Here is a 15,617-nt window from a genome sequence, read left to right on the forward strand (position 1 = left end):
CAAGGCAGTTATAGTCAATGAACTAATCACTGATCATAATCTTGATGTGATTGGCCTGACTGAAACATGGCTTAAGCCTGATGAATTTACTGTGTTAAATGAGGCCTCGCCCCCTGGTTACACTAGTGACCATACCCCCCGTGCATCCGGCAAAGGCGGAGGTGTTGCTAACATCTACGATAGCAAATTTCAATTTACAAAAAAAAAACTATGACGTTTTCGTCTTTTGAGCTTCTAGTCATGAAATCTATGCAGCCTACTCACTCACTTTTTATAGCTACTGTTTACAGGCCTCCTGGGCCATATGCAGTGTTCCTCACTGAGTTCCCTGAATTCCTATCGGATCTTGTAGTCATAGCAGATAATATTCTAATTTTTGGTGACTTTAACATTCACATGGAAAAGTCCACAGACCCACTCCAAAAGGCTTTCGGAGCCATCATCGACTCAGTGGGTTTTGTCCAACATGTCTCTGGACCTACTCACTGCCACAGTCATACTCTGGACCTAGTTTTGTCCCATGGAATAAATGTTGTGGATCTTAATGTTTTTCCTCATAATCCTGGATTATCGGACCACCATTTTATTGTGTTTACAATTGCAACAAATAGTCTGCTCAGACCCCAACCAAGGAGCATTAAAAGTCGTGCTATAAATTCTCAGACAACCCAAAGATTCCTTGATGCCCTTCCAGACTCCCTCTGCCTACCCAAGGACGACAGAGGACAAAAAATCAGTTAACCACCTAACCAAGGAACTCAATTTAACCTTGCGCAATACCCTAGATGCAGTTGCACCCCTAAAAACTAAAAACATCTGTCATAAGAAACTAGCTCCCCGGTATACAGAAAATACACAAGCTCTGAAGCAAGCTTCCAGAAAATTGGAACGGAAATGGCGCCACACCAAACTGGAAGTCTTCCGACTAGCTTGGAAAGACAGTACCGTGGAGTATCGAAGAGCCCTCACTGCTGCTCGATCATCCTATTTTTCCAACTTAATAGAGGAAAATAAGAACAATCCAAAATATATTTTTGATACTGTCGCAAAGCTAACTAAAAAGCAGCATTCGCAAATGGAGGATGGCTTTCACTTCAGCAGTAATAAATTTATGAACTTCTTTGAGGAAAAGATCATGATCATTAGAAAGCAAATTACGGACTCCTCTTTAAATCTGGGTATTCCTCCAAAGCTCCATTGTCCTGAGTGTGCACAACTCTGCCAGGACCTAGGATCAAGGGAGATACTAAAGTGTTTTAGTACTATATCTCTTGACAAAATGATGAAAATAATCATGGCCTCCAAACCCTCAAGCTGCATACTGGACCCTATTCCAACTAAACTACTAAAAGAGCTGCTTCCTGTGCTTGGCCCTCCTATGTTGAACATAATAAACGGCTCTCTATCCACCGGATGTGTACCAAGCTCACTAAAAGTGACAGTAATAAAGCCTCTCTTGAAAAAGCCGAATCTTGACCAAGAAATTATAAAAAACTATCGGCTTATATCGAATCTTCCATTCCTCTCAAAAAAAATTGAAAAAGCTGTTGCACAGCAACTCACTGCCTTCCTGAAGACAAACAATGTATACGAAACGCTTCAGTCTGGTTTTAGACCCCATCATAGCACTGAGACTGCACTTGTGAAGGTGGTAAATGACCTTTTAATGACGTCAGACCGAGGCTCTGCATCTGTCCTTGTGCTCCTAGATCTTAGTGCCGCTTTTGATACCATCGATCACCACATTCTTTTGGAGCGATTGGAAACCCAAATTGGTCTACATGGACAAGTTCTGGCCTGGTTTAGATCTTATCTGTCGAAAAGATATCAGTTTGTCTCTGTGAATGGTTTGTCCTCTGACAAATCAATTGTACATTTCGGTGTTAGTCAAGGTTCCGTTTTAGGACCACTATTGTTTTCACTATATATTTTACCTCTTGAGGATGTCATTCGAAAACGTAATGTTAAATTTCACTGCTATGCGGACGACACACAGCTGTACATTTCAATGAAACATGGTGAAGCCCCAAAATTGCCCTCACTAGAAGCCTGTGTTTCAGACATAAGGAAGTGGATGGCTGCAAACTTTCTACTTTTAAACTCGGACAAAACAGAGATGCTTGTTCTAGGTCCCAAGAAACAAAGAGATTTTCTGTTGAATCTGACAATTAATCTGGATGGTTGTACAGTTGTCTCAAATAAAACTGTGAAGGACCTCGGCGTTACTCTGGACCCTGACCTCTCTTTTGAAGAACATATCAAGACTGTTTCAAGGACAGCTTTTTTCCATCTACGTAACATTGCAAAAATCTGAAACTTTCTGTCCAAAAATGACGCAGAAAAATTAATCCATGCTTTTGTTACTTCTAGGCTGGACTACTGCAATGCTCTACTTTCCGGCTACCCGGATAAAGCACTAAACAAACTTCAGTTAGTGCTAAATACGGCTGCTAGAATCCTGACTAGAACCAAAAAATGTGATCATATTACTCCAGTGCTAGCCTCCCTACACTGGCTTCCTGTTAAGGCAAGGGCTGATTTCAAGGTTTTACTGCTAACCTACAAAGCATTACATGGGCTTGCTCCTACCTATCTTTCCGATTTGGTCCTGCCGTACATACCTACACGTACGCTACGGTCACAAGACGCAGGCCTCCTAATTGTCCCTTGAATTTCTAAGCAAACGGCTGGAGGTAGGGCTTTCTCCTATAGAGCTCCATTTTTATGGAATGGTCTGCCTACCCATGTGAGAGACGCAGACTCAGTCTCAACCTTTAAGTCTTTACTGAAGACTTATCTCTTCAGTAGGTCCTATGATTAAGTATAGTCTGGCCCAGGAGTGTGAAGGTGAACGGAAAGGCTGGAGCAACGAACCGCCCTTGCTGTCTCTGCCTTGCCGGTTCCCCTCTTTCCACTGGGATTCTCTGCCTCTAACCCTATTACAGGGGCTGAGTCACTGACTTACTGCTGTTCTTCCATGCCGTCCATGGGAGGGGTGCGTCACTTGAGTGGGTTGAGTCACTGACGTGGTCTTCCTGTCTGGGTTGGCGCCCCCCCTTGGGTTGTGCCATGGCGGAGATCTTTGTGGGCTATACTCAGCCTTGTCTTCGGACGGTAAATTGGTGGTTGTAGACATCCCTCTAGTGGTGTGGGGGCTGTGCTTTGGCAAAGTGGGAGGGGTTATATCCTGCCTGTTTGGCCCTGTCCGGGGGTATCATCGGATGGGGCCACAGTGTCTTCTGATCCCTCCTGTCTCAGCCTCCAGTATTTATGCTGCAGTAGTTTATGTGTCGGGGGGCTAGGGTCAGTCTGTTACATCTGGAGTATTCTCTTGTCTTATCCGGTGTCCTGTGTGAATTTAAATATGCTCTCTCTAATTCTCTCTTTCTCTCTTTCTCTCGGAGGACCTGAGCCCTAGGACCATGCCTCAGGACTACCTGGCATGATGACTCCTTGCTGTCCCCAGTCCACCTGGCCATGCTACTGCTCCAGTTTCAACTGTTCTGCCTGCGGCTACGGAACCCTGACCTGTTCACCGGACGTGCTTGTTGCACCCTCGACAACTACTCTGATTATTATTAGTTGACCATGCTGGTCATTTATGAACATTTTAACATCTTGACCATGTTCTGTTATAATATCCACCCGGCACAGCCAGAAGAGGACTGGCCACCCCTCATAGCCTGGTTCCTCTCTAGGTTTCTTCCTAGGTTTTTGGCCTTTCTAGGGAGTTTTTCCTAGGGAGTTTTTCCTAGCCACCGTGCTTCTTTCACATGCATTGCTTGCTGTTTGGGGTTTTAGGCTGGGTTTCTGTACAGCACTTTGAGATTTCAGCTGATATACGAAGGGCTATATAAATAAATTTGATTTGATAGTTTGGAATCTGATTGATTGATTGCTTCTGTGGACAGGTGTCTTTTATACAGGTAACAAACTGAGATTAGGAGCACTCCCTTTAAGAGTGTGTTCCTAATCTCAGCTCGTTACCTGTATAAAAGACACCTGGGAGCCAGAAATCTTTCTGATTGAGAGGGGGTCAAATACTTATTTCCCTCATTAAAATGCAAATCAATTTATAACATTTTTGACATGCATTTTTTTTGATTTTTTTGTTGTTATTCTGTCTCTCACTGTTCAAATAAACCTACCATTAAAATTATAGACTGATCATTTCTTTGTCAGTGGGCAAACGTACAAAATCAGCAGGCGATCAAAAACTTTTTTCCCTCACTGTAAGTAAGCATTTCACTGTAAAGTCTACACCTATTGTATTCGGCGCATGTGACCAATAAAATTGTATTTGATTTGATGTTCAATGTTTCTTTTGAAAAATATGTAAAAATGAATAATTTCACCATGCTTTACAATGATGGTAAAAAGTCAGAAATGTTAGCGTTAAGGGGCTTAAAAGTCAGAGGATGCTTAAAGGGACATGTCAAATTCAGAATTTTTGCACTTTAGCAAGTCTTTATTCATGTTAAAATCTGATTTATTGAATTTTACATGTGGTATATGTTAAAGGACACTTCATTTAATATAAAAGGCTTTTAAAATTCAACATTTGTGCACAGTTTCAACTTAAAATAACAAAGGGACACAAAAGACACTCATTTCGTGGAACTACCAAACTGTGACACTAGGGTAGAGTTGAACATGGCCTGGGCTTCCGAGGCTAAATTTAACATAATCAAGTCATAGAGGTTGAAAGCGAAGTTTAACCTCCAGGTCTGCTACCATGCCGGAGCACAAGGCTGCTTTGTCTGAGAAGCCCTTCCTTGATACAATATCTCTAGCCCTTTTCTCCACACATGACCTAAGGCATGCAAGGAATACCCTCACCTCTCAGACAGAAAACCAGTCTCGCAAGTACACCACATACAATCTATTCCATCCCTAACACAAAGTAAACTCGTCACTCAAAACATGATTAGCTATGGTCTGTGAAACTGTTCTTATGGGATGCCAAAGAAATCAGTGCCAACATAAAGTAAATAGTAGGCAGCTGCCTGCCACTTGATGATTAACTTGTCAGGAAACGCTCACATTTGGGCGTGAGAGCAGGAGCATGTGTATGACAGGTTATACTGGATGTTTTCTAGTCTTAGTCCCAGGTGTGATATTAATAGCACTGGCAGGGGAAGATTGCTTTTTTCTTTGTTTTAAATCTCAAAGTAGCTGGGAAATATTCTGTGACACACATTGCGTGAAACAGCAACATGGCCAGCTGTAGCCCAATACGCAACACTATCACACCATGCTAACACTTACGGTCTAGAGAAGGTACAGTCCAGATCAGGTTTAAGCTTATGGTCCCAGATTCATCTTGATTGAAGTCTCCCTTGTGCATGTGCTGGTGAGAAATATTTAAGACTACTATTCTGGATTCAATTACTGTGATTATGTTCCTGGGCATCAATGCCAGAGAATACCCTACGGTGTTTGTTTCTCTCAATGTGTTAACTGCAATAGTGTCCACCAGAGACCCTTTCCTCAGTCAGCCAGCGTAGGGGGACTTCCAGTTTTGCGCTCAGTGGGAATTTCATGCAATGAGATGAATTTCGTCAAAGGAACATGGATGACCTTAGGATTTCACTTCTGAAATGCCCTGGTTCTGCTATACTGTTGCATTAGTCCTACATGCCACATTTTGGCATTTTAGTAAACTGGTTTTGAGACAAGAATCAAAAACAGTCAAAGTTGTGGTAAAATAAAGTTTAAATGTAAAAAACAAAAACCCGGTTCAGCAAATGCAGCTTTTACCAAATCAGGTGCTATAACAGTATATCAGTTGACAAAAAAGGATAAAACGCCTTCATGAGTCTTATAGGAACACTACAATTGGCAATACGGCTGGACGGACCCGAATGTTAAAGACAACAGTATTTGGAGCCAGACATCTAAAGTGTACCATACAACATGATCCAGAAATGTGTCAAATGTTTCCATTTAAATACACTTCCTAGTTATAGTTAACATTGAAACAGTAGATAGTTTGAAAGGCAGGTCAACATACAAAGTACACAAACTAGCCATAGGTTTTATTAAGAAAATGACACATGCCACCCAGCCCTAGTCGTCAGTGTCAATATGTGCTTTAGATCATTTCAGTTCAACAGACTGCAGGGAAAGAGATCAAATGAGGACTTAAAAACAGTTACGTTACAAATACTCCCCACTAGAAAACAACAAACACGAGAGGGGAAAGACAATACCCTGTCAGACATTCTCTTTCCCTCCCCCAATATGTTAACACCAGATTTAATTCCATGTTAAGTTGACCAGCCAACTTTAAGCTACATAAAAATGCAAGGTTAGAATCATTTCAGTGGAAAATAAAAATTACAAATACAGTACTAGTTTGACTTTTCAGCCATTTAAAAAAAAGAGGGTGAGGGGAAGGGGACTAAGTCCAGAGAGCTGTGGATCTCGTTGGATCTAATAGTCCACAGGTTCATCTCCCTCCTCGCTGAGCAAACAGGTGCGGATCAGAGCCTCCGTCACGGCATACGGGTCGCAGTTGGCCGACGGACGGCGGTCCTCGAAGTAGCCCTTCTTCTCCTGGCCCACGGTGCGAGGGATGCGGATACTGGCGCCACGGTTAGCTACGCCAGCAGAGAACTCGTGGATGTTGGAGGTTTCATGGTGGCCGGTGAGGCGACGGGCGTTGTCAAGCCCCCCTTTAGGGTCGTAGGCGCGGATGTGGTAGCTATGCCTCTTCCCCAGCCTCTCAATGGACTCCTCAATGGCCCTGAGCAGGAAAGATAATTAAATCACAGAAAAGTAGACAGGTGGGTCAGCACCATTTGCATTACCTAAAGAACATTCAAATAAGTCTGGCTTAATTCAACATCCAAAAGACATATTTGCTATTGAACAAACAAATGATGCATGCCAATTTCGCATTAAACCTTGCATGAATGCATCTTGATATGATCCAGTACTCACTTCAACCCGCCTTCTTCTCGCATCTCTTTGGTGCTGAAATTGGTGTGGCAGCCAGCACCGTTCCAGTTCCCAGGGATAGGCTTGGGGTCAAATGATGCCACCACGCCGAAGTCCTCACACACCCGGTGGAGGATGAAGCGAGCCACCCAGAGGTGATCACCCATGTTGATGCCTTCACAAGGACCAACCTGGAACTCCCACTAAAAATGGACAAAACAAGTGTTTGAGTGTGTCAGTCTTATGAGTCAGTCTTTTCTATTGGCAGATCCTATGCCATCACAGAAACGCCACATTTTTAAACAGGATTTGTGCTTACCTGTGCAGGCATTACTTCAGCATTGGTGCCACAGATCATGACCCCAGCATACAGACAGGCTCTATAGTGGGCTTCCACAATATCTCTACCATAGGCCTTGTCAGATCCCACTCCACAATAATAGGGACCTATAGAGAAACATGGTTAGATAACAATTCAGATATTTCAAACTAATGCATCTGCTGGGATAGCAAGTTGTATAAGGTCAGTCAAAGATCACTATGATGGGTCTTTACCTTGTGGGCCAGGGAAGCCGTTGTTGGGCCAGCCGAATGGGTGTCCATCAGTGCCTAGGATTGTGTACTCTTGCTCCATGCCAAACCAAGGGACCTGGTTCTCAACCATGTCCATGACTTTTTTACACGTCAAACGAAGGTTGGTTTCTGTTAAATAAATGTACCCATATTAGACACTAAAGCAAAAAAATAACAAATAAATAAAAGCAATCTTAGCAAGACCGATGCACACCAATAATTCAAGGTTACCTGCAGGCTTGTGGTTGTACTTCAGCACTTCACACAATACCAATTTGTTGGGGTCTTTGCGGAAGGGATCTCTGAACATTGCAGAAGGAATCAAATACATATCACTGTTTGAGCCCTCAGACTGGTAGGTGCTGGAGCCATCAAAGTTCCATTCTGGCAGTTCTATAGAATCAAAGCAAATTATTTAGTTAACGCAAGTCAGTCAAAACAACTAGGTAGGATCCTAAATAAATTTTGCCTACAACCCCCAGAACTCAAATGCCAACAAAGAAAAAAGTAAGCCCTTCCGTTCCAATTACATACCCTCGATGCTCTTGGGCTCCGAATCCAGCGTTCTGGTTTTGCAGCGGAGTCCCTCTCCGGTTCCATCGATCCAGACGTACATGACTTGGACTTTGTCTCCCTGAGGGAGTTCCATGTACTGCTGTTTAACAGCCTTACTCAGTTCGGCGCTGGCGGACATAGCCATCTTGTTTGTTATAAAACACCTAAGAAATGACGACGAAAAGACAACAGGTACGATGAGTCTACCTCAAAGCAGCCGCCTACTTGACCAGCATTGATTTCGTTGAATAAACATGACGTTGCATAACAGCCCGTTCGGAGACAGGGCTGTGTATTGTTCCAAAACAAATCAAAGCACGCACGCGAAGATAGCTCTTTGCCATGGATTTAAACTAAAGAAAATGGCTGAGTCAAAACAGATGTTTGCACCACTTCAAGTAGAGCAAGTCTGACACAAATACGTCAATTTCTGCCATATTGATCACATATTACCATTCCTAGATTGGTAGGCTGTGAACCACCATAATCCATGTTGCACTAATTAACACATTTTCCAACAACAATATTTTATCATCATCATCCTCCTTTATGACCCAATGAAACTAACTACCTCTTGTTTCAGCAATCCCCAGAAGATCCACCACCCACTGTAGTCAAACTTGGCTGCAATAGAATAGGTTAAGTAAAAAAGGTAGGCAGTAGCTATATCATAAGGAATAAATAGAAGATTACCTGGAAAAACGAGAATTTTTAAATAAAATGTAAAGGACTGGCAAGTCCAATATAATGTTAAAAAATATCCCGATAGTTGTTCTCTCATTCTAGCTTCGATCTCTTGTTTCAGTTCCATTTATAACAAGAGAGTTGGAGCTCGGAGTCTTTGATTGGTCAGAGAAAAACACGATTTGTTTATTCCAAAGTGAGTGACAGCACACGCGGCACGATCATTGGACAGGGTTCGAGTCGCAACGCCCTCTAGTATAGTTAAAAAGCATTGCGTGTCATTTTGTGTGACTGATACAATGCATCCAGTACGGTACAGTTTATACAATAACCAGTGTAGGCTATTTAGTACCTATACCATTACAAAGAGCAGAAAACTTTAGATTACATAAAGTACTACAATGGCTAGAAATATATGCATATTTAAAGCCAATCGAGATTTGATGGGAGATAGACCTAAATTCCATCTCAGGGAAAATAAAACTCCCTCAAAAAGCCTCTCATCACTATATCAACAGAAACGATGAGCTAGTTGACAGGAGCTATATTCCCAACGCCACCCTGTGGTACAAATAGGCTATTGATGTACTGAGAAACTAGTAGTCCTGGTCTATAATTACAAATAACTGAATACCAATTACATTCATCTAGTTTCTCAGCTTAGAAAATATTACATTTGATGAAGAGCCTTCGTATGCTATAGAAATCATTCACATTAACAATTGTAGGTAAATATTTCTCATTTCTGGAACATTGATCAAATAAGAGGTCTGCACAATGAATTAAATACTACTACAGGACCTTCATTTCTGTATTATTCTGAAGTAGGCTATATCATGGTCACTGTAGAGTAGCAGAAAAGTTGAAATCATCTCTTTGGCCTTGGGGTATTGGTTTTCCATGAGGAAGTGAGAGATGGTGTCAAGACATTCCAATTTCACTCAACAATGATACATTTGGAACATTTGCCATTTATGACATCACTTCAAGAATGCAAAACTTGTGAAAAGACTTTGCTGTAAAAAAAATACTAATGGTGTTCCTATAGGCCTAACTTTTATTTCTATATGGACAACTACTTAGTCTTACCAGAACGTCATTGATCAGACCAAAGGGATGCCTTTTGTAAGTTTAAGACGGCACACATCTCAAATGACACAAATAACAGGTGTGTAGCTATGACTGATGCACGTTTTTACTCTGTGTGTACTAGCTTAGATAAATAACATTTGAATTTCAAATGAAAATGTAACATTTAATTTAAGAAAATTGTCTTTCACTTTCTGTGGTCTACTTTTAGGATGACAATGTGATAAAGCACTTGCGGACCTTATCAAAGATTACAGTTTTTTGAATTTCTTCAACACATTTGAATTTGCCAGTATGCGCACATTTCTTCAGTTAAATCAGTAGCTACCATTGTTGATTCTGTATATCTTGGATGCACTTATTTCTCATGTATATCTTGGCCTAGGTGTTTGGTCAGACTCCGTTATGTGTTCTATCCTAAAACAATTGGTACTTGTGTCCTCAAATTCCATGCATCCAGGTAACCAAACCATCTTTAAAAAGTCAATTACTTACTCACACTGATTTAGGTTTACAAAACAATCAAATGATCAACAAGATTCCCACATTCAAGCTGATAAGTCAAATTGCTACTGAGTGGCCTGTCATTCATTGCAGGATGTGAGAAGAGGTGGGTTCCTGGTATGACAGATCATATCGGTTTGTTTACTTCAAAACAGACAGCTGTATCACTACTACATTTTGTGTAAAGAGTTCCTGCAGTTTTCGTCATGACAAGCTGAAAGTAAATATGTTTGGAGTAGAAAGATGAATAGGTTGTCATCTTGACACGTTGCAAGATTGTGCTTTTTTCCTGATTAAAAGAATGTTAGAAAATATTGAATATTCATTAGGCCCTAATCTATGGATTTCACATGACTGGGAAGGGGCACAGGCATGGATGGGCATGGGAGGGCATAGACCCACCCACTGGTGAGCCAAGCCCAGCCAATCAGAATGAGTTTTTACCCACAAAAGGGTTTTAATGCAGACAGAAATACTCCTCAAAGTTTCATCAGCTGTCCAGGTGGCTGGTCTCAGACGATCCCACAGGTGAAGCCGGCTGTGGAGATCCTGGGCTGGCATGGTTACACGTGGTCTGAGGTTGTGAGGCCGGTTGGACGTACTGCCAAATTCTCTAAAACGACGTTGGAGTCGGCTTATGGTAGAGAAATTAACATAAAATTCTCTGGCAACAGCTCTGGTGGACATTCGTTCAGTCAACATGCCAATTGCACACTCCCTCAAAACTTGAGACAATTGTGGCAATGTGTTGTGTGACAAAACTGCAGATTTTTAGAGTGGTCTTTTATTGTCCCCAGCACATGGTGCACCTGTGTAATGATCATGTGGTTTATTCAGCTTCTTGATATGCCACACCTGTCAGGTGGATGGAATATCTTGGCAAAGGAGAAATACTCACTTATAGGGATGTAAACACATTTGTGCACAAAATTTAAAAGAAAGAAGCTTTTTCCATATGGACAATTTCTGTGATCTTTTATGTCAGCTCATGAAGTATTGGACCAACACTTTACATGTTGCATTTATATTTTTGTTCAGTGTATTTTGTCTTCTCACCTGTCCATTGTGTTTTTCCCTTGTCAGATGAACTGAAGTGGACATTTGCGGACCAGTGGCTGCTGAAGAGATGCCTGGGCAGTGTGAGAGGGATGAGGCGCTTCTGCTCTTTTGTCAAAGGCACTCATGGTATGTATTTTTATTGTCTCAGATGATTTAGGTTTTAGAAACTACTTCACAATCTTTTACGGCCTTGAAAAGTATACATTTGTGTTCATACAGTTTTTAATCACTTTAGTGCAATTTTCACAAGTATGTGGTACATTTTCACAACTCTTAGTACAAAACTCAAAAGGATTTCCCCAGGTGCATGAACAATGAGAATATTTACCATGATTTCGATGAGAACCTTAGGCCAAATGCTCAAGACAGGCTTGTTGCAAACTAGCTCCTGCTAAACATTGTTTCTTTAATTTCTTTAAATTGTGAAATATGTCTTCAATGATCACACATGGGATCAAATTATGGAAATGTGATGTTCAGTCAATTTTAATGGGTAGTGAAAATGTATTGTCTAATGTGAAAACAGTGTAATGTACTGTAATTTACAGTGTCGTAGCATAATACGGTCAAAGGGCCATTTTTAAACATGTATCTTACATTTTTTGCTATTGGAATAATTAGTTGTTAAAATAACTAAATTGAGATGATATCATTATGTTGTGTTTTGGTGATTAAACCAATGTGCTTATTATATTTCACAGTAAACATACAAAATTAATGCAGAATAAACGTTTTTGAATGTAAAACTGGCTGCCTTACAAGTGTTACCAGTTTGGTGTTTTATTGTAAGAGTTTTGAAAATTCACCACATACTTGCGAAAATAGTACCAAAGCTATAAAAAAGAAAAAATATACCCGAGATAAGTTACTGAAATGTATGTGGGAGTAGCCCTTTGTGTGTGCGTGCGTGCGTGCCTGCGTGGGTGGGTGTGTGTGTCTCGTGTACCTGAAGAAGAGGAGCGGGTGACATTCACTGTGAGAGTGCAGTGCTCCAGATAGACTGGCAGCAGGATGAGACTCAGAGGATCCGCTACCAGGCCCCGCTCACTGTCATCAGGACTGTCCACCTCACAGAGGGCTCCAGCATCAGGACCACCTGTTGCATCCCCGCTGGTAACACAGGAGGGTCTGCGTCCCAAATGGCACCTTATTCCTTTATTGTGCACAACTTTTGACCAAAGACCTATGGGCCTTGGTCAATAGTAGTACTTTGAATAGGGTGCCATTTGGGATGCATTACAGGGGTTAGCCTAGTGGCAAGAGGGAGGGCAGAAGCAAGAGGAGGAAGTGGGAGCTCAAAGATACTCTCCTCAAAAAGTTGAGTTCTGTTACCTTTGGGTCCAGCACCGGCCCCCTCCCAGTCATCCGCCCATCCAAGAGCCTGCCCAGCCTGGACAGCAGGAGCAGTGATCCCATATTCCCCCCTCATGCCTGTATGGAGACCCCAATCTGCCCCTCCCCTCTGGAAATATGATGCCCTGGATTTACATGGCCAAGCAGAAATGATACCAGGTGGGTGTTACACCTTTGACTGCAGTATGTGCTTGACCGCAAAGTGATAACATGGACAGTCGTGTATTTTCTATACTTTTTCCTCACCCCTTGATTACAAACTCATGTATTCAGTGTCAGTACAAGGTTATCCCTTTCTGGATAAAGACAAACTAACTTCTAATCTTATTTTTAGAATAGAGGAATTTGGAAACAGCTACGCCAGATCCTCCTGTAGTTTTACTCCTCTATTGATTTCTCTCAGTTCACTCAGAATGAGGTCACGGGGAAAGTGAGTCGCGGAGTGACAGCGCCCTCTAGTGCTCCCACTGCTCCAAAGCAGGAGGTGAGGAGGACGAGGGAGGCTCTGGCTCACTGGCAGGCCTGTACTGAGCCTCTCACTGAGGAGACCTGAGCCTTGCTGCCCTTAGAGGACGTCAGGATGGAAGGCTTAATCCACCTGCACTACAGGAATACCAGTAAGAACATAATTAATGCCATTTGGTTGTAGTAGAAGTACTCTACGGACAAAAGTTGTACCGAATAATGCAAGGATACAACAGAAAGTTGTAATTGTGGATCTTCTCCTCAGATCTGTACGACCTTCCATTTCAAAACCATGGCTTCGAAGTACCCCAAGATGGCTGTGGAGGAGATCAGTAAAACTCATAGGCTCTACTGTGACTGGAAGCCAGTACAGGGTATGACAGAAATTACATTAAAGCTTTTCCTATCAGCTTCAATGATAAGTCAATGAAACATGCCATACTGTAAAAATGTGTCCTTTAGAGAAGCCAGTGGTGACATCCACCAGTAGTCCAGTTAAGAAGGACCACAGCTTTGCCCAAAGATCATCCATGAGACCAAGGTATTTAGGGAAGATGAAAAGTCCCACCAACCTGGAATTCTTCAAGCGTTACCTGAAGGCCTATGATGCTCACGGAGCTCTGAAGATCTACCAAGAGGTGGACAAGTTGCAGAACAGACCACCTTCGCCTCCAGAAGACCAAAATCAACAGCATTGTGGCCCGCTTCTTCAGATGATCAGACCATGGTAACCAGTGGTGGAAAATGTACCCAAATGTCATACTTGAGTAAAAGTAAAGATACTTTAATAGAAAATGACTAAAATAAAAGTTAAATCACCCAGTAAAATTCTACTCGAGTAAAAGTCTAAAAGTACTTGGTTTTAAATATACTTAATATGAAAAGTAAATGTAATTACTGAAATATACTTAAGTATCAAAAGTAAAAGTAAGTTCAAATTCCTTCTATTGGGGCGGCAGGTAGCCTAGTGTTTCGAGCGTAGGGCCAGTAACAAAAACGTTGCTAGATCAAATCCCCAAGCTGACAAGGTAAAAAAACATCTGTCCTTCTGCCCCTGAACAAGGCAGTTAACCCACTGTTCCCCAGTAGGCCATCATTGTAAATAAGAATTTGTTCTTAACTGACTTGCCTAGTTAAATAAAGGTTACATTTAAAAAAAATATTAAGCAAACCAGATGGCACCATTTTCTTGTTTTTTTAAATGTATGGAAATCCAGGGGCACACGCCAACACTGATCTGGCAGACTCTCCAAACAAAGCATGTGTGTTTGGAGAGTCTGCCAGATCAGAAGCAGTAGGAATGACCAGGGATGTTCTCTTGATAAGTACATGAATGGACCATTTCCTGTCTTGCTAAACATTCAAAATGTAACGAGTACTTTTGGGTGTCAGGCGAATTGTATGGAGTAAAAAAGTACATTATGTTCTTTAAGAATGTAGTGAACTAAAAGTAGTCAAAAATATTAATAGTAAAGTACAGATACCCCCAAAAAATAATTTTTACTTACGTACTTTACTGTTGGTAACCACACTGAATAGATAATATAATAGTTTGCCCTCTGACAAGGAAATTCATTTCCTGCCTTATAAGTTCATGAATAATCACATTTGAATCAGATATACTGCAGGCAATGTTGTCACTATGGGTATCACACTCACGAATAAGACTCCCCTGTGTGCGCTGGACTTAATGACATGCGCATGCCAATATAATTAGCCTACTATTTTTAAGCAAGTGTAGGCCTACAACTGCTAAATACTCTCCATTGCTAACAAGTTTCAGTTCTCTTTGTAGATCCAGTATATCTTTTTTTCAAAAGTTGCCAAAATGCTACGTCCGTCCACTTATTGTATGTCAGTGTATTCGTAACAACCTAGCCAGTACGAATTTATATTAGATCAAACAAGCCTCAGCGATTTAGAAATTCTATTTGTTGACCAATTTCGACACTCATTGACCTCCATACAAAAATTCCAAATTTTGTGGTCTTACCTTCCTGGACAGATGCCTCTTCCTCTCTGGTACGGCCACACACCCGCGGTTACTCCAGAAGCGCGCACCCCTTTTTCCTGCGGATTTTGACGAGATCTCATATTGAAAATATATACAGGTTTGATTGAGAAAGGCCAATGAATATTGTGGCGTTATAACAGTCTACATTGCCTTCAGTTTGTAAATTAGGTTTCAACCAGATTATGTATTATGTTTGCCCTGCTTGTTGAGGCAATGATTTTGCCAAAGGAGTGATATGAGGTAGGCTATGGCCTTTTCTCCTTTCGGCAAAAGTTCGTAATCTCTCCTCCATGACCCAGCAACCGGTTGAGTGGCATAGAGATTCATCTTTGTATCAGTGCCATTATAGTGTGTCAGAGACGGACAATCTCCATTTTAA

General features: G+C 41.6%; 1 protein-coding gene and 1 long non-coding RNA gene across 4 annotated transcripts; one reads left to right on the top strand and one right to left on the bottom strand.

Annotated features, from left to right (window-relative positions):
* Positions 1 to 5,697: 5,697 nt before the first annotated feature.
* Positions 5,698 to 8,867, bottom strand: LOC115157095 (glutamine synthetase). Of its 2 annotated transcripts, none has more exons than XM_029705023.1 (7): positions 8,764 to 8,867; positions 8,050 to 8,234; positions 7,747 to 7,908; positions 7,498 to 7,644; positions 7,262 to 7,389; positions 6,946 to 7,145; positions 5,698 to 6,748 (listed from the first exon to the last, which is right to left on the bottom strand). In XM_029705023.1, the coding sequence occupies exons 2-7, from the start codon at positions 8,213 to 8,215 to the stop codon at positions 6,436 to 6,438; spliced, it is 1,116 nt and encodes a 371-aa protein (XP_029560883.1). In that variant the 5' UTR covers positions 8,216 to 8,234; positions 8,764 to 8,867; the 3' UTR covers positions 5,698 to 6,435. The 2 variants fall into 2 exon arrangements, with proteins under 2 accessions (XP_029560883.1, XP_029560882.1); XM_029705022.1 differs by having other exon boundaries at positions 8,642 to 8,854.
* Positions 8,868 to 12,792: 3,925 nt separating this feature from the next.
* Positions 12,793 to 14,052, top strand: LOC115157097 (uncharacterized). Of its 2 annotated transcripts, XR_003868386.1 has the most exons (4): positions 12,793 to 12,918; positions 13,172 to 13,376; positions 13,490 to 13,598; positions 13,687 to 14,052. It is a non-coding gene; the product is annotated as an uncharacterized LOC115157097 (long non-coding RNA). The 2 variants fall into 2 exon arrangements; XR_003868385.1 differs by having other exon boundaries at positions 13,490 to 14,052.
* Positions 14,053 to 15,617: the final 1,565 nt, after the last annotated feature.

This window comes from Salmo trutta, chromosome 21 (assembly GCF_901001165.1).
Source record: "Salmo trutta chromosome 21, fSalTru1.1, whole genome shotgun sequence".
Taxonomy (NCBI): domain Eukaryota; kingdom Metazoa; phylum Chordata; class Actinopteri; order Salmoniformes; family Salmonidae; genus Salmo; species Salmo trutta.

Coding starts and splice junctions, on each gene's coding strand:
- LOC115157095 (XM_029705023.1), bottom strand. CDS start 8,215: ATGGCTATGTCCGCCAGCGCCGAACTGAGTAAGGCTGTTAAACAGCAG. Junction 7,645..7,746: donor GTACAACCACAAGCCTGCAG/GTAACCTTGAAT, acceptor TTTATTTAACAG/AAACCAACCTTCGTTTGACG. Junction 7,390..7,497: donor CGGCTTCCCTGGCCCACAAG/GTAAAGACCCAT, acceptor GTTTCTCTATAG/GTCCCTATTATTGTGGAGTG.